We start from the raw sequence: 20,145 nt of genomic DNA, 5'->3' as shown, positions 1-20,145 counted from the left end.
AGAAAATAATAATAAAAAAGAAAAAAGAAATATTAAAGAACAGTAATTGTTGCTTCCTGTTATTTTTGTTGTTAGAGTGAGGATTCTGTTATTGGAGCTACCTTCTTTTGATTTGTTGAAGGATTACTTTCTTGCTTTTTCTAGGGCGTAGTTTCCCTCCTTGTGTTAGAGTTTTCCCTTTATTATCCTTTGAAAGGATGGATTCCTGGAAAGATATTGCATGAATATGGTTTTGTCATGGAATACTTTGGGTTCTCCATTTATGGTAATTGAGAGTTTTGCTGGGTTCAGTAGCCTGGGCTGGCATTTGTGTTCTCTTAGGGTCTGTATCACATCTGTCCAGGATCTTCTGGCTTTCATAGACTCTGTTGAGAAGTATGGTGTAATTCTAATAGGTCTGCTTTTATATGTCCCTTTACATTTTTCCCTTACTGCTTTTAATATTCTTTTGTCTTTTCTGCCTCAGGTGTTTTGACATTAATGAGACAAGAGGAATTTCTTTTCTTGCCCAATCTAGTTGGAGTTTTGTAGGCTTGTTGTATGTTTATGGACATCTCTATCTTTAGGTTAGGGAAGTTTTCTTCTATAATTTTGTGGAAGATAGTTACTGGCCATTTAAGGTGGGAATCTTTGCTCTCTTCTATACCTATTATCCTTAGATTTGGTCTTCTAGTTGAGTCCTGGAATTCCTGGATGATTTGGATTAGTATCCTTTTGCATTTTGCATTTTTTGATTGTTTTGTCAATGTTTTCTATGGTATCTTCTGCACCTGAGATTCTCTCTTCTATCTCTTGTATTCTGTTGGTGATGCTTGCATAGATAACTCCTGATCTATTTCCTAGTATTTGTATCTCTAGAGTTTTCTCCCTTTGTGATTTCTTTATTGATTCTATTTCCATTTTTAGATCCTGGATGGTTTTGTTCAATTCCCCCACCTGTTTGTTTGTGTTTTCCTGTAATTCTTTAGGGGAATGTTATGTTTCCTCTTTAAGACCTTCTAGCTGTTTACCTGTGTTCTCCTGCATTTCTTTCAATGAGATCTTTATGTTCACCTTAAAGGACTCTATTATCTTCATGAGATAAGATTTTAGGTCAGCATCCTGGTTTTCAGGTGTGTTGGAGCATCCAGGACTTGCTGTGGTGGAAGAATTGGGTTCTGATAGTGCCAAAGTATATTGACTTCTGTTACTTATGGTCTTGTACTTGCCTCTCACTCTGGTATTAACTGACCTAGGTGTCTCTGTTTGAAACCTATCCCCTGTGTCCCTCAGATGCTGCAGGTCTCCTGGGAGACCTTTGACCCTGGCTGTTGCAGATCTCCTGGGAGGCTTTTATACTGTTCGGTCTTCAGATGGGTAGACACACTGATGATCTGCCCTGTTGTCCTGTGGTGCCTCCCCCAGCCTTGAAGCAGGCTGATTCAGATCTTGTTGCCACTAACCACGGAACCACCTGGGGTGGAACCTTCCAACTTACAAAGCAGGTTCTATTGTCTACACCTGCCACTGCTTTCCTCCAAAACATTATCACTATCTGCTGAGACCCTTAAGACCTTCTGGAAACAGCCCAAGTAACTGAGGGGGAAAACCAATGCTGAAGTAATTATCCTTCTGGATCTTAAGATAAGTTACAGAGCCATATTGATAAAATTATGTCCCTAGCATGTTTGACAAGACATATTTGAGAAAGATATCAAAAGCATATGCTGGAGAAGAGAAAAGACATCCTCAACTAATGGTGCTGAGAAACTGGATACCCAAATACAGAAGTTAGACCAGTATCTATCACCTTACACAAAAAGAAACTCCAAGACGATGAGAAATATAAACCTCAAACACTGAAACTGCCACAAAGAACACGGGTAGGATCCCACACGGTATCAGTGCAGGACTTACTGAATGGGCCCAAGAATTACAGCTAACAACTGAGAAGGGGGGGTTTATGAAACTAAAGTTCTTGCATAGCTAAAGAAGCAGTAAAATGTGTGACAAGGGATCCCACAGAATGGTCAAGAATCTTTGCCAGCTTTACATCTGATAGAGGATTGTATCCAGGATATAGAAAGAACTCAAAAAATAGTGAATCAAAATAACAAATAACCAGCTCAAAGAAATTGGATGGGGACCTGGACAGAGTTATAAAAAGAAGAAAGAAAACGGCTAGGAAATTTCTGGAAGACAAAAAAAAAAGATATTAGCTACTAGGGAAATTCTAATCAAAAGAATTTTGATTAATTCATTTTATCTCAATCTGAGTGGCAAAAGTTAACCAAAATTGAATAACAAATGTAGTAGTAAAAACCTATTCAAGCCATGGAGTGGAGATATAGTGGGAGGAAGGGCTGCTTGAGCTAGACTGTTAAAGTAGAGTAGGGCAGGAAGGCTAATGGTACTCACCTGTGTTCTAGCCCAGTAATACAGATTCATCCCTATCAAAGAGAAGCCATTCTTTACACAATGATTCACACTCTTATGCTGTGCATAGTTTTCATTTGGTCATTTGCACTAACATGCATCGTGGCTACATTGCCCCTAAAAAATAGAATCACTGGCTTAACTCATCCATGTGCTTTAGAAAACAGAGCCCTTCTCTCCTGACAGCTTCACTCAGTGTTTGTGGGCAAGGAATTTCTAAGTTATTATATTTTTTTAATAGTACTGTGTTTCAGATATGAATTTTCAGTGAGTGGACCCAATTCTCTATTACTAGAGAGAATCATGACCATAGGTACATTCAGTGATTCTTGGAAGATATAACAGAAAGTCAAATTTCAGATTCAGACAGAACACTTGATTTCTATATTGACGTGAAGTTGTACCTTTGGAAATCAATGCAACAGAACCATTAGTTTCATCTGAAAGAGAAACAAAGTTTTAAGAATGAGGCATGTACATAATGTTGGTTGAAGACATGCATCTGTAAAATAAAAATTAAAAGGAATATTATGTGACTCATGGAGACCCAGAAACTCAAAACTAGGATTGATAGTCTCCAGTTCTAAAGAGCATACTACTGACTATTGGTCATCATGAGTTGGTCAGACCTAGCATGGGTGTGTTTTTGCCATTTTGCCTTTCATCTACTATGGCATCATATGGTGTAACATGCAACATGTTTGTATCATCATAAATGGCTTTCCCGTGAGTACTTTCTTGGTTAACATTCATGGCTGAATTCACTAAGGCTTTCAGGTCCTGGGAATGGATCTCTGTCATCTTGGATGAAATCATACTGCCTGTGGCTGGAGAAGATTCTTAAAAATATTTTTTTATTCATAATGAATGCAGGAACTCAGATTCAAAGCCTGTGGGTATGAAGTACTGGGCAATTCCACNGGGNAGTGAAGAGTCATTTCAGAAGGAACTTNGGGTGATTTAAGTGATANTTTCAGNCACCAATAAAATTCTAAACGANCAAGCACACACATGCCTATGTGTGCTGCACACTGCAGAGTTCACCTTACCATGCTCACAAAGAGGCAGATATTTTGCTAATATGAAGTTCTTTTGGATTTCTATCTCTTGGTTTCTGCAGATTCCACTTCTTGCGTGCTCTTACAGAAGCAGTGAGTGCTTAGTCAGGATGAACTACCATTTAAAGGGTGATGGAAATGTGGTGATTGTTGGATTTTTCCCTGCTTATACTGCCTACCCACTCAACAAAACAACTGATTGGAGGATGACTAAATTTACCAACGAGCTTATGATTGAGTAAGTCCTTTATCCATTTATTCTGTTTCAATATTTGGTATGCCTATGCCCTAGGAAAATACAGGCTCAAACATCATATTCCAATACTTTACCACTTTAAGACATTTCCTCTCTTCCATTCCTACATCTCTTTGCAGTGCTGTCTTCTTGGTGATTCTTATGGTACTTTCAAAGGAGAAGTAGTAATTTGGGAATTTTCCCCATATCTCCACACTCAAAATTTCCCCCATATTGTCTGCCATGCGTATAACTCTTCATAGTGTGTGTGTGTGTTTTCAATTTTAGCTCTGCAGGAGAAAGATTATTAGAAAATTAGACCTCTGTGGCTTGTTTAATATATACAAGACAAGAGTGGTATGTAAGTGTAATTTAATACCTTATGAAGTTAGAAATAAAACCAAAATGAATTTACAATTATAAAAGCTATGAAAAATAACATGTCTGATTTAGGCAACATATTTTTAGATTATACTTTTAATAGAGGGTGGGGTACATGCAATCATATACTCTTCAAGGTTCACAATTGGTTTCATATATTTAATAAAATTTTTTACATAGGTGTAAAAGGCTTTCATTTGAAAGAGGAATTGTTCTGTCTTTCTTCATTTACATTTCATGTTCTAATTATAGCAGCAAATTTATACTTAATTGTCATGACTACAAAAGAACAAAAGTAGTGCAACTAGATTCTTTTCAATGATATATTTTTGTGGCCGGTGCATCCAGCAGAGGCCTCCACCCATATCCTTGGGCTAGTGGGAAGAGGAGAGAAGGGAAAGCCCTGGCCACTTGAAAGGGGTACACTAGGGCCAGGGGTGTTCTTCTCCAGGCTGGACCTGGACTCCCTGATCCCTAGCCTGGATCGGGCTATCCATAGACTCCATTAGATGATGAGCTGTGCCTCTGTCCATCCCTACCAATACAGCACGAACAATAAACAGCATAATAACTCAAGTTTCTAATTGAATTTAACTTTATTGCTGTCGAAATTAAAAAGACAGTAAATGAATATTTCATAGGTTCAAAATATACAGACAATATCTTCCACCTAATTAAAGCAGATTAATTATTAGGACTACATGTGCACACCATACAATCTTTTAAGTCTGGTAGTTAATTTTCCTGCATATAATGAAAGACAGTTTCCCTCACTTTGCATTGGAATATTTTTTTCTTCCTGCTAAATTAAAAATATAGCTGGGTTAACGTGGACTTAGTATGTCCAAGTTACATTTTGTCAGTTATATATACAATGTATATTAATAATTGAAAATATTTAGGTATTAGAAGTAAATGAAAAGTCAGACTGTAAGGTTTTTTTTCTACATTTCTGTGGATATTTTCCAGTTTTCAGTATTTTTCTAATTAAAGGACATAGTTAACTGTTTATTGTTTACTTGAAAACTTTACAACATAATGTTTACTTTAAGTAGGTCTGATATTTTATGCAAAAGTTATAAAATTACACAAACATTTAGCTGTACAGATATATTTCTCAGTTCTCAATCTCAATTTTTCAGATATGGCACATCTTTTGTGTTTTGCTCTAAAACCATTTACACCAGTTACTTTAAGTTTTATATTGATAGAGCTACACTTGATATTTATACACATTCATTTATCATCATGAAGCCAGTATCTACTTGTGGCAGAGAAGATGATAGTTCATCCTAAGTGAAATGTAAAATGATTAAATTATGAAAATTAAAATATCCTCTTTTTCAACTATACTCATGTTAATTGTACATCTTACTAAAAGCCATGTGCTCTGAAAAGCAACTAGCTTGATAGCCATCAGAGTGGTTCATGCCTTTAATTTGAGCATTTGTGAGGCACAGACAGGTGGACCAATGTTTGCAAGGCAAGTATGATCTACACAGAAATTATGGAACACTCAAATAAATATATTGAGTACTTACTTAGAAATACATTTTTAGATTCTCTTAAGTGCCAGAAATACTTTATTAGTAAAACAACACAGTGTGTATCTTTTGGTGAAATAAAATTGACAATACTGTTTGGGAAGGATATAAACCAGTGTGTTTGGGTCTTGGTTCCCAGGAGAAGGTAATGGCAAGTTCTAAGTCTGTGTGCTCACAGTAAGACAAAGATCCATTGTCCCATATAGTTTTGCATTGTTGTGTATAGAGTGTCCTACATAAAAGAGTTCTTATTTGCATTGTCTGGTCTCTACAAATATAAAAATGCTTTTAAGCTAATATATATTTTCTATTAAAATGATTGAAATTTTGGGGCTTCATAAACCATTGGTTGATAGAGAAAATAGGGGTTCTAGGACAGCATGCTCATATTTTGAAGACATTTTGAAAATATTATTTTATATGGGTGGGTCACTGAAGGCTGCCAGGTGCATAATGGACAAACAATACTTGCTCTAAACATTACCTTTATCCAGATGTTTAAAAGGCATGAAGTGAATTATGTATAGGGGTAGAACTGACTGATAATATAACTTAACTTCAGAATTTATATATTTAATTTTTTTATATTACTTGTCTATTGCTGAAAGTGGAGTATTGAATTGACTCACCATCTCTGTGCTTGGGTTGATCTGTGCTTTTAAATCTAGTACTGTTTCATTATAGAAGTTGGGTACTCCTATGTTTGAAGTGAATATGAATAAGATGGTAATATCCTATGGTTGAATTTTTTACTGTAGTTAGTATAAAGTGTGCTTTATTATCTCTTATAAAGATGTGGTTTTTTGTCTTTTGTTACATCTGAGGATAGCTATACCTGCTTATATTTCTTTTTATTGTTGGCTTTATTTTCAGTTCACCCCAACCACAGCTTTCCCTCCACTAATTCCAACCCCACACCAAATCATTCCCTGCCCATTCATGCCTCCATTTCTGTTCAGAGAACAACAGGCATCTCAGGACTATCAGACAAACACAGACAGCATAAAAAGGTACAATATGACTGGGCAGCACAAACACTCACATCAAGGGTAAGTGAGGCAACACAGAAGGAGGAAAACTGTCTGAAGAGCAGACAAAACAATGAGAGACAGCCCAACTCTCACTACTTGTAGACACACAAACTCACCAAGCTAAATATTCATAATGTATATGCAGAGGACTTAGTCCTAGTTATTTTATTCTGTGGGCTGTGTTTTTACTAGTTTTCACAATCCCTCTTGTTCCTCTAATTCTTCTTCCTCTTCCACAGGGTTCCCACAGCTCCAAAAGATGGGACTTAATGGAGATTGCTAATTTGGGTTCTCTTCCCACCTAATATTTGGCTGTAAGATCTGCATTTGCTGCCATCATATCCCAGTGGAGGAATCTCTGATAACCATTGAGCTAGGCACTAATCTGGGTATAACAAAATATCATGGGAATCATTTTATTAATTTTTCTTCTAGGTTTCTGGGCTATTCGGTCTCTGCTTCCTGCTCAACTAGACAATATCCAGCATGGGGCCCCTCTCCTGGTGTGGGCCTCAAATTAGACCATTGTTTGGCCACTCCAACAAGATCTACCTCTCCAATGCCTGAGCACATCTTACAGGCAGGATAAAGTTTAGGTGGAAGGTTTTGTGGCATTGATGTCTGCCAAAGACCAGCCTTGGATTGGAGAAGGTTTCTGAGGAAGGGGTGTCTAGGAGGAATAAACAAACAATTCAATATCAAATCATGGTTTGCAAGCCTACAGTCTGCTCAAGGCAGTTTTCAGCTCTCTCTCTCTCTCTCTCTCTCTCTCTCTCTCTCTCTCTCTCTCTCTCTCTCTCTCTCTCTCTCTCTCTCTCTCTCTCTCTCTCTCTCTCTCTGTGTGTGTATGTCTGTGTGTCTGTGTGTGTGTCTGTGTGTCTCTGTGTGTCTCTGTGTGTCTGTATGTCTGTGTGTCTGTGTATCTGTGTGTCTGTGTGTCTGTGTGTGCACTGTTTCTTGGGCTGAAATTACCAATCTTACCATGTCTGGACCAAAACCTAAATGCCCTCTGCCCCAGGCTGACTGTGAACTCAGAAATCTGCCTGTCTTTCTAAGCATAAACAAACACAAAAAACTTAACAGGGTGGGATTTTGCCATGAAATCACCACTCCCTAAATCTTTATCTCCTTCTTAGTATGTTTCTGACAAGCTGGCTCATTGAACAGCTGCCTCTATTCATATAGATCTGTGAAGCTCCATATGCAATTCACATTGCTACCTTATATTTTGTATACTTGGAAAATTATATATTTGTGAAGTTATGTTTTCAGAGTTCTTTCACACAGCCTTAAGGGCTGTCCAGAATGTCATAGCATTTACATTCTGCTGAGATATTAGCCATACCCTCAACTCTTATGACTCATGCTGTTTCTGCTTACAATGAAGTTATTAATTTTGGCATAGAGGATATTTCCCAAACTACACACACACACACACACACACAAAGATATATAGATATAGATATATATATATAGATATATATAGAGAGACAGATAGACAGATAGATAGATCTAGATATTAAAATTAAGCCTCATGTCCAGCAACCATCAACATTTGTGGAGGTTCACATCCTGCTGATTTTATTCCAGGGACAGGAACCATGCCATGTTGTCCCTTACATGGCCAAACCATGCTCAGCAGATGTCCCAGTCCCAAAACTGAAGTGTTTGCCTGGTGACAAAAGATGGATGGTTCATGCTCCATATCCCCCTTAACATGGAGTCCTCACTAGAATCCTACTGTTCACCTTTGTAGTATCCTTGAAGTTTCTACTGCACTATGCTTGAACATTGCTCCCCCAGCTGTCTATTCCTGTATTCTCCTCTTCCATATCTTCACCCACCCTATCTAGTCCCTCCAGTTACCATCCCTACCTGCCCACAGTATACCTGCATAATCATGTCCCCTTCCCAGGGAGATCCATGCATCCACCTGAGAGTCCTCCTTGTTAATTAGCCTCTTAGGGTCTGGAGATTTTAGCATTATTATAATTCTCTTATAAACTAATATCTAATTATACATCATACATATAATATTTCTCTCCCTAAGTGGGTGTTGCCAGATTCAAGATGATTTTTTCTAGTTCCATTAATTTGCCTGAAATTTTCATAATGTCATTTTTTAGCAGCTACATAATACTCCATTGTATAAATATACCACATTTTCTATCTATCATTCAGCTGAGGGACATCTTGTTTACTTCAGGTTTTTGTCATTTAAGCCACTTTGAACACAGTTGAACAAGTGTTCTTATACAAGTTTGTACTACCACCAGCAATGGAAGAGTGTTCACCTTGCTCCTCACAAGCATTAACTGCCCCTTGTGTTATTGATCTGAGTCATTTTGAGGTGTAAGATGGAATCTCAAAGTCACTTTGACTGCATTAACCTGATGACTAAGGATGTAAAACATTTCTCTAAGTTGTTTACAATCATTTGAATTTCCTCTTTTGATAATTATCTCTCTAGTTCTGTGCCATGCATTTATTTCAATTAATTGGCTTGTTGATATCTAGTTTCTTGAGTTCTTTATATATTTTGGATATTAGCATCCTATTAGATGTAACAGATGTAGACCAAACTAGTACAGGCTATTACTGTTGCTCTGGGATACTCTCTAGAACATAATGGTCAGACCCTATTGAAGAAGAAAACACTTAATTTAACGCATTCAGACAAACAGAAATGCATCCTGGAGATTCATTCTTGCTGACCAGCTTTTTCAATGTGAGAAGATACTCTAAACACTCTCAGAGGAAAAGAAGTAACCACCAAGCACATGTAACTATTAGCCTTTTGAATTACAACAGTAAACATGGTAAGATGTGTGCCCTAGTACAAGAGTAAAATGAACACTGAGATGATTGGTCATAAATCTAGACAAGTATGAAAAGATTCATTCTCCATTGATGGTTTACTCTATAAGGTGGTCCTGTAAGCAACACTCCACTAAATTTTCTCAATTAATGATTGATGTGTAAATACTGAGGATACTACTACTACTACTATTATTATTGTTATTATTATTATTATTATTATTATTATTATTATTATTATTATTATTATTGGCAACCCAGTATGAGGAAAAGGGTCCCAAAAGCCATCAAAAGAACCAAAGACATCTCCCAATCCCTCTGTTAGGGGTCCCTCAAGAAGTCAAAGCTATACAACTGTAGCATATATGCAGGGGGCCTACTCAGTCTAATGAACGCTCCTAGGTTGTCAGTCCAGTCTCTGTGAGCCCAGTATCCATGAGCCCAGGATAGTTGATTCTTACTACAATTGTGACAGTATAGACTACACCCAGACCAGACTGAATATCAGTATGCAGAAGGGAATTAAGCAATTTCAAACAAAGCTACAGAGTGAAGGGCAAATTTTAGTTACTGGGAATGGATAAGACAATTTTCTGTAAGGATGTATAACTTCATAATTTGACAACATTTCAGCAGGAGACAATGTATCTATACTTAAGAGTTGGATGGACAAACAATGGGATGTATCTTGAAAGAGTGAAGATATGTGTAAGAACAAGAGAATTTGTCAGAATTCCAGATTATCAGGAAATATGTAAAAACCCTGGCACTCTCAATCTGATAGACAATAAAGTAGAGGATGCACAGTCTCTTGGTAAATTTGACTAATGGTTTGTCTATTCTGTTGATTTTTCTCAAAGGACTAGCTTTTGGCTTTGTTGATTCTTTGTATTGTTTTCTTTGTTTCTAACTGATTATTTTCAGCCCTCATTTTGACTATTTCCTGTTTTGTACTCTTCGGTGAGCTTGCTTCTTTTTTTGCCAGATCTTTCAGGTGTACTTTTAAATTGCTGATAGATGAATTTTCTAATTTCTTTATAGAGGCACTTAGTCCTATGAACTTTCCTCTTACTACTACTATCATTGTATCCCATGAATTTTTCTGTGTTGTGCCTTCATTTCATTTATTCTAGAAATTCTTTATTTCTTCTCTGACCCAGAGATCATTGAATAGAGAGTTGTGTACAATTCATTTACAATTCATGAGTGTATAAGGTTTCCAGTGTTTCTGTTGTTGATCCATGGTGATCTGATATGAGGCATTATTTCAATTTTCTTGTATACCTTGAGTCTTGCTTTGTGACTGACTGTATGATCAGTTTTGGAGAAGGGTCTATCAGTTGCTGAGAAGAAGGTATATTCTTTTGTGCTTTGGTGAAATATTCTGTACATGTCTTTTAGGTCCATTTGATTCATATCTGTTAGTTTCATATTTTTCTATGTTTAGTTTTTCTCTGAATGTCGAGTCAATTGGAGAGATTGAAGTCTCCAGCTAGTAATGTTTGGGGTTCTATGTATGATTTATTTGTAGCAATGATTCTTCTACAAATGTGCTCTATGTTTGGGGCATAAAAGTTCAGAATTTAGGTACTATCTTGGTAGAATTTTCCGTTGATGCATGTGAAGTGTCCTTCTCTGTCTCTTTTGATTAATTTTGGATGAAAGTATTTTTATTAAATATTAGATTGTCTACTCCAACTTGCTTCTTGAGTCTATTAGCTTGTAAACCTTTTCCCAGTCCTAGATTCTGAGGTGATGTCTATCTATATTGTTGAAGTGTGTTTCTTTTATGCAGCAGAATGATGGGTCCTGTTTTGGCAACCATGCTGTTAGCCTGTGTCTTTTTATCTGTGTATTGAATCCATTGTTGTTGAGAGATATTGATGGCAAGTGACGTTAGTGGACTCAGCAATATTTCTAAGCATGGTCTATCATTGTTATGGAGTTGACTGGAATGGCTAAATAAGAGGAGAGCAAGATTTCTTCTGAATTCCTAAACTAGAACTAAAAGTATCCACCAGTGTGCCCTGTGAGATACATGTGTACTGGAGTTCAATCTCAGGTCCTCATGGTGAAATGGCAAGCACTTTCCTTAGTGAGCATTTTCTCAAGCCCACTATTAGATGAAAATAGTGATAAATATGTAATATTTTATAATCTTAACTGCCTCACAGTTAGGAATTAATCTAATATCTAATATATAAAAATAAATACTATCCCCTAGATACAATCTACTATCTTAAAAACAGGTCTCTAACCAAATATACTGAAAAGATGCACATGATGTTACTCACAGATTAATAGGTCAGATTAATGTATGAAGCAATATTACAACAAATGAGCAAAAATCATTGTCTTCCATAAGATGCTGGAATGACTAGAAAGTAACAAACAGAAAACTGAGGTTTGTCCCTAATATCTCATCCTAAGGGAAAATCAACTCAAAACATTAAATACCTGAATGTCAAAATGAGAAACATGTCCAGACACCTATGTATTAAATTGTCCAAATATCTCCATATTTTCATAATTCTACTATTTTTATATTATAAAAATCTTAGCATTTGTTTTCCCTGGTTTTAGATTGTTATTGTTCATCGAGAAAAAGCTTAGATTACTAAATACACAGGGTTCCTCTGGGTCATTCTATAAATACAAATGCCAAGAATGTTTTGTTTTACTATGAGCTTAAGATTTTATTCATCTCCCTATCCAAAGCTCCTACCATCATGAAGAAAATAATATTGTATTTTTATGAATCACTAAAAGTATGTCAACAAAAGAATGAATTTTTGACATATAAATCAAGTAACTAAAAGATACTACCCTAATTAAATGAAAATGTATAAATATTAAATTTCTGATGTGCATATAATGATATTCCCCCGTGTGTATAAATTTTGCTGTTAAAGCAAGTTATTTTCTTCTCTACTAACTAATATTAAGTGAATGAGTAGATAGATCAAAAGGTAACATGCTTACAGTGGAAATGTAAAAACTGAATGTACATCTACAAACAGTTTAAAAAAATCAGGGGCCATTGTACTGCATAGGTGTAAATCTGTTGCTCTTGGTGAAATAAGGGACAGAGGCAGGAGAATCTTCGCTGTCCGATGACCTAATAAATGACCTGGTATTAAATAAGATGGATGATTATGACCCCCATATGTAATTTTTTTCAGTCTATAATCAATTTGCATAACTACATACACACACAGAGCGAGAGAAAGAGAATCATGTGCACATATCAAATAAACATTAACACAAATAAAATTAATAAAATTAATTATAGAAATGCTATCTGATGTCCAGTTGAATGACCTGGGATTTCATGAAATAAACAATGTCTTGTTAACTGGGGGCTTGATTTAGAAACATTTCTTTTTTGTGTGACTGTGCAGATTGAAAGTTGAATACCAGCAACTGGAAGGCCTGTCACTAACTCATGGACAGACTTCATCATGGATACATGGAAAATGAATTAATACCGTTTGGAGATCAGGTTCTCGAGAGGTCCATATTCAGGGTTCTGCAACATTGTAAAGAATTAAACCTAAGGATCATTTTAGTCATATGGAAACAACGTAGTTAAAGCTTGTTAAAAATATATATATATATATATATATATATATATATATATATATATACATATATATATACACACACACACATGAAAGAAATCTCAATGAATTTCATCACATAACAGGAGAGAAAAAATCACAACTAGGTATCTCACCAAGAAATAAAACTTACAGAATGTACAATGGGTTAATTCAGTTGTTGGCCAGATGAGTTCTATGGAAACATCCAAACAACTCAGACTACTTCCAAGGCTATTGGTTGTTCTACATAAAATTAAGGTAAAGTCCGATTGCTTAAAACAACAGCAATATAACTTATTGGACTTGAAGAAGTTGAGCTGGTGCCTACCTAGAGCCTTTATTTCTATGGACAGTTACTCCTGGTACTGGAAGGTACTCTGCACTCTGTCAAGGGAGAAATGTAAAAATCAACCCAGCTGCAAACCCTCTGATCAATAGTGGTTTTCTACCTGAAAGATACAAATATCCAATAGTGCAGTACTAGCACAAATCTTGTGGGACTAACCAAGCAATTTCTAATTAGATTTAAGGTCCACTCCTCCTTGAGATGAAACCCAACACTTCTCAGGTTTCTAAAAACCTGGGACTAGATAGTTCATGGACCTTGCAGAGAACCAAATAGTTCTGCTAAAGTAATGTAGCAATAAAATGACTACTTAGGACATTCTATACATAGTTCAATGTCTCATTCACACATCATCAGAGAACTTTCATGAAGCAGGATGTATCCATAAAACCTTTTCAGGGCTCATGTAATGCTATAGAAGAGGAGGTAGAAGAATTCCACTAGCCACAGAAGATGAAGAACACTGAGGAAACAAGGGCCTCTAAATAGCAGGATATATGAACTTATAGGGACTCTGAAAGCATGCACAGGACATGTATCATTCTAAGACAGATAGGGTGTTAGTGCTGAGGAAGTGGACACAAGCCACCATCTTTAATTCAGAAGTTATCTACAAAATATCACAAGCCCTATCCCAAACACAATTGAAAATACAAAAATTTTTTTCCTCTAAAGGAGTCTCACTGGTTATACAAACTATTCTTAAGGCTAGGCTCCTTGTTCAGTAGTAAGTGGAAAACAAAGTTCACAAACAATGGCATATTGGAGGTTTTTGTTTGTTTGTTTGTTTTGGTTTTTCTGAGACAGGGTTTCTCTGTATATCCCTGGCTGTCCTGGAACTCACTTTGTAGACCATGCTGGCCTCAAACTCAGAAATCTGCCTGCCTCTGCCTGCCAAGTTCTGGGATTAAAGGAGTGTGCCACCACCTGACTGAGATCAATTTTTTAATCTTATAAGTTTTTTTGGATATGTATTATGTGTTTTTATTATTTTATGGTATTCTGTACGTGAAAACAAGCATTTCATTACAACTCTATGTTTTTCTCATTTTTTGTCATTTTTCTTTGGTTATTTTTCTATTATTTGTTTGCTTATTTTGTACTTTTCTGGCCCTTTGTTTTATTTTAATTTATTATTATTTTCGATGTCTTTTTGTTTTCTCATAACAGAAAGAAAGAATGGGTGTGGATTTGGGTTGTATGAGTTGTACAGAGGACCTGGGAAAAGTTAGTGTCAGCAAAATTGTAGTTAGAATATACAGTATGAAAACAAACCCTTTTGATAAAAAATAAGAAAAAGGAAAAATACTATTGCGTTAATACCATTAAATACTGGTAAAATATTTTTAAATGGAGTTTTGGAAACAGAATTATTTGAACTGTAAAAGCCTTTACATTAAACTTACACATATATTATGCGGTATGTGGTATAAGTCTTCCTCCTAAATACTGTTCTACCTTTCATCCAGGTTTAAGTTGAGGAACTATCAATGTATTTTGGCCATGTTGTTTGCCATTGAGGAGATCAACAACAACCCCTATATTTTACCCAACACATCCCTGGGATTTGAGATCCACAATGTACCACACGGACAAAGGAACATTTTAGCCAATCTTTTTGGCTCACTGGCAGGGTCTAGTCATGCCAATCCTAACTACAGAAATGCAAGAGAGAACAATTTAGCTGCTGTACTTACAGGACCATCATGGGCAATATCTGAAAACTTAGGGACATTGCTGGATCTTTACAAATTTCCACAGGTGAGAGGGTAATGAGATAGGACATGGTGTTAACTCAACTCGGTAACATGTTAGGACATTGTGATGGAAAAGAGACAGATTTAATCACTTTCATGGATAGGGAAATGATGCTGACAGTTGATGGTACATATATTTTTCTATAGCTTAGAATATAAAGAAGGTGAATCATAGAGTAGACACAAGACACTATTCAACCTATGAATTGTTTCTGTACATTTCTGGAAAACTAATAGGAAGTCAAGTTTGACCTGCAAAGCAGGATTGTCACAAACACTTCAAACATTAGCTGTATAATTGAGTTCAACTGTGTGACAACGTTCTTTTTTCTGATTACTTTTCTCTACAGCTTACTTTTGGGCCTTTTGATAGTCTCCTGAGTGAACAAAGACAGTTTTCCTCTCTGTACCANGTGGCACCCAAGGACACATCTCTGACTTCTGGCATTGTATCTTTGATGCTTCATTTCCACTGGACCTGGGTGGGGTTATTAATCATAGATGATGACAAAGGTGCCCAGATTCTGTCAGATTTGAGAAGTGAGATGGATAAAAATGGAGTCTGCATAGCATTTGTGGAAATGATCCTAGTCANCAGGGGTTCATTTTTTACCAAANNCTGGAAANATCAGGCACAGATCCTGGAATCATCATCAAATGTGATTATTATTTATGGGGACTCTGATTCTCTATTGAGCTTAATAGTGAATATAAAGCAGAAGTTACTTATGTGGAAAGTCTGGGTCCTGAACTCACACTGGGATGATTCCAAATTTGATGATTATTTCATGATAGATTCATTGCATGGGGCTCTTATTTTTTCACACCACAATGAGGAAATTATTAATTTTANAGATTTTATCCAGACAGCCAATCCTTCCAAATACCCAGAAGATATTTATCTTCATGTATTGTGGCACTCATTCTTCAATTGCTCATTTTTTAGAAAAAATTGTAAAATTGCNCAAAACTGTTTGCCTAATGCCTCCTTGGGATTCTTGCCTGGGAACATATTTGACATGGCCATGAGTGAAGAGAGTTACAATGTATACAATGCTGTGTATGCTGTGGCCCACAGTCTTCATGAGATGATTTTCAATCAATTTCAAACTCATGGAACAGAAAAGGAGATGGCATTCTTCCCCTGGCAAGTAATGTCACTTCAATTGTATTGTAACATCAGCAACATGACACTCTAAGGGTTTATAAATGCACTCAAACTAGACAATATATATTTAGACTGTTTGGGCAAAAACCTGTAAGAAAGACTACAAATTAGAATCACTTTTAAGTCACTATATACCTGCATTAAAAGAGCCATACATTATTTTCTGAGTAAAAATGTCAATATGAAAAGTACATTTACTCCAAAGATTTCATACAATAGAAAAGACAAAGACAGAGATTATCACAATGTACATGAACACATCTAAGATGTTTATATAATTAGATTATCACTCATAAGATCACTCATTTTACACTGTGAAAGTCTAAATATTTTCACATTTTAATTGGGTATGACTGTATTTTCAAAGAAGGTGAGAGTTTTCTCCATGCAACAGCCATGATTTAGAGGTGCGTGGCTCTAAATTTTTCAATGAATCTGTAACATTTTAGAAGCATAATGATCTTTTTATTATCTTTGATACCATGTTAGATGGGATTGATCCTATATTAAAGGTGCTTTTCATATCAGGGATTAAAGTCAACAGAAAATGGTTCCTGATTGTGCTTCTGATTAACTTCTTAGGAGGTTATATAACACAAGCATATGTATCTCTTTTAGCTTCACCCTTTTCTAAAGAAAAAACAACTCATCAATCATGCTGTAGACAATGTAGTTCTGGATTGGAAAAGGAAATCACATTTACAGTATGACATTTTCAACTTTTGGAATTTCCCAAAAGGTCTTGGGCTGAATGTGAAAGTAGGAACATTTTCTCCAAATGCTCCAGAGGGCCAGACTATCTCCATAATTCATGACATGATACAATGGGCCACCAGATCAACAGAGGTGGGTTGCATGTTACTTCAGGGGTTTTGCCAGTGTGTAAAAATCAAAACTATAATTCTGAGTGTCAAGACCCTTTATTGTTCACACAAGACCCATTTGTCAAAACACAGTATAAACACAAATGAATAGAGTTATCTTAACACCTAAATAATTTTGCTAAATGAACTAATTATTATGGAGTCAGCTCATTTAGTTAATATTATAAATATGTAATCTTTTCAGGATGGTTTTCATCATTATCAAAATTCATCTAACAGAAGATTTATTTTGATCCCAGCTTGGAAGTTTCCAGCCCATGGACAGTTGGCCTTTTGCTTCTAGGTTCCTGTCAAGACAGAAAAGCATGAGAGTGTGGAGCTATGTTTGTTGATTTTTGGTGTTGCAAAAAAAATGCTACCTAATGAAATGTTGGGCATTGAGCTATACACAGTCTAGTATCCAGTCCAGCTGAGATGTTGACCCCTGGGACTCAATGGTGATAATTCACCTACATGGGACTGAAGGAGTTCTCTCATGTCTCCTGGACCATGGCTCCTGTCTAAGTTACCACCCCCTCAACCCCCACAAGAGAAGCATGGTTAGTAGTCAAGTAGGCAATGTCCCTAGCTTCTGACCTTCAGGCTAGACTCCTCCCCAGTTAGCTAGCAACAGAAAAGATAGCAGCATACTTTAAGAGGGGCTGTTTGGCCCCTCCTTTCTCTCTCACTCTCTTGCTCTTGCTCTTACTCCTCTTACTCTCCTTACTCTCCTCTCCTTTCTTCTCTCTCTTCCTCTTTCTCCCTCTTACTCTCTAGCCTTTCTTCTCTCTCTCTCTTCCCCTTTCTCTCCTCTTTTCCATGGCCGGTATCTCTCTTTCTCTTTCCATCTTCTCTCCTTTATTCCTACCTTTCTATAATAAAGCTCTAAAACCATAGACTGTTTCTGTTCATCAAGGCCCACTGCCCTTGGACAATGGGATAGGCTTTCTCCTAAAGAGCTGTTTCTAATCTCCCTATGGAAGGCCTTCCTGTGCTCCAGTCAAGGCCCTCTGTGTATACTCTCACCTGCCTGGGAACCTCTTTCTCTATGCCTTCTCTCCTATACCCCCAGGCTACAAGGTGTCGCTCCAGGGCCCCTGGTCAGGGGCTGCCCCTTGTCCACTCCCCATTGAGTGGGGTCAGTGGCTTAGATGTCCACTCGGAGCCTAGTGGAAAGTATCCAGCAACCCTCCTGCATCCACCTGCCCATAGCATAGGAGGAACTCTGGCAGAGCTTGAGCTACCCTCCCTTGCCCCTCCTTCCCTGCCCCCCTTTTAGTTCCAATAATGAAACAATATAGGAAGGTTTATCATGACTCACGATTTGAGAGTATATTCTATAAATTCAAGAAACTATATTCTTATCGGTGGAGACAATGGTTCAAATTACATCAATAGTCAGGGGGCACAGACTGCTGAGTGCTGTTACTACCATTCTTTCTTTCTGGAATTTCATTTCTTCAGGAACCATAGCCAATAAACCAGGGTAACCCACTACTAGATATTATCTTTCGACCTCCAGCAATCTAATCTAAAGAGTCTTGCCCATCATTCTCATGCACTGCATCCCACATTGTTTCAATCAAATTGATAAGAATAACTTTTACCATGGGAAAAATTATTTCTATTTGTATCCACGAATAAAGAGGCAGCATGTTTGTAATCATACCAAGACATGATGCCAATAACCTAACATTTTACTTCTATGCCTAACCTCATAATCTTTCCACAATTTTCTAACAAGTTCATGATATTAGGGCTAAGGATACTCCACTTGAGCTTGTGAATGACTTATTAGGAGTAAGTACAATTCAACTATCTGTATTTAGAGCAATTGATATAAACAAATTAAAGGTTCTACATTCAAAACCACTCTATTGAAGATGCTATTAAAAACCTGACTATTTGCTATTATACATTCCATTCTCAGATTCCACAGTCTGTATGCAGTGAGAGCTGTCATCCTGGATTCAGGAAAACCCACCAGGAGGACAAGGCTGCCTGTTGCTTTGACTGCACTCCTTGTTCAGAGAATGAGATCTCCAATGAGACAGGTAAATATCAGTCATGAAAAAAACATTCATGTGCAATATATAAGCAAATGGAAAACATCTGTAAGTGAACTGCAATCAGTTCACTTCAGTGAAGATAATTCTCTTCCTTCCAAATGTCAGAAAAAAACAGGTTACAGTTCATTTTCCAACATAAATAATATACTCTTGACATTGAAATTCATACCTGCTTTTGTGTTCTTCAAACACTGTGGTTATGGCTGCCTACAGAAAATCATTCTATCCACAACAAAGTAATATGCTTCATTTCACCATGCATTTTGACTTAGTTTTTTTCTACTGATATGACAAAGCAAAATGACCAAGCAACTTATAAAAGAAGACATTTAATTGGCTTACATTTGCCATGCATGATAGTTTGAATGAGAAGGACCCCCATGTGCTCATATGTTTAAATACTAGGTCTATACTTATGGAACTGTTTGGGAAAGATTAGGAGGTATGGCAATGTACAAAAAGGACTGTCATTGAGGGTAAGTTTGGAGGTATCAACATCCCACATCATTTCCATTTAGCATTCACTCTCCATCTCTTCCACCTCTAACTTTCTCCTTCTTTGTCAACTTCCCACATGATTTCTGGATCAGATGCAAGATTTCAACTATTTTTCCAGGTCTATTCCTTCTTGTAGCTTTCTATGTTCTCCATCTTGAACTGTGATTTTACAAGTTAAATTCTTTCTTTTATAAGTTGCCTTGGTCATGATGTCCCTTATCAGGAGTCGAAAATTAACTAAGACATCATGACAACAGTAACTGTTAAGAGTTCACATGCTAATCTACTAGTAGGAGTCAAGGAAGGCACACTGTGAACTGCAAGATCCTTAAAGTCTTTCCATAGCAAAAATACCTCTTTC

At 36.7% G+C, this 20,145-nt stretch overlaps 1 protein-coding gene across 1 annotated transcript; it reads left to right on the top strand.

The window, feature by feature from the left end:
• Positions 1 to 3,496: 3,496 nt before the first annotated feature.
• Positions 3,497 to 19,271, top strand: LOC110315113 (vomeronasal type-2 receptor 116-like; the record flags this gene model as incomplete). The annotated part of the gene is made up of 5 exons (XM_021189253.1): positions 3,497 to 3,711; positions 14,899 to 15,190; positions 15,537 to 16,337; positions 16,973 to 17,200; positions 19,148 to 19,271. Coding segments are annotated over exons 1-5 (1,660 nt in total), but the record flags the coding sequence as incomplete, so codon positions are not given.
• Positions 19,272 to 20,145: the final 874 nt, after the last annotated feature.

Source organism: Mus pahari, unplaced genomic scaffold (assembly GCF_900095145.1).
Source record: "Mus pahari unplaced genomic scaffold, PAHARI_EIJ_v1.1 scaffold_11484_1, whole genome shotgun sequence".
Lineage (NCBI taxonomy): Eukaryota > Metazoa > Chordata > Mammalia > Rodentia > Muridae > Mus > Mus pahari.
The sequence above is the reverse complement of the archived record's forward strand: the minus strand, read 5'-3'. Positions and strand labels throughout refer to the sequence as shown.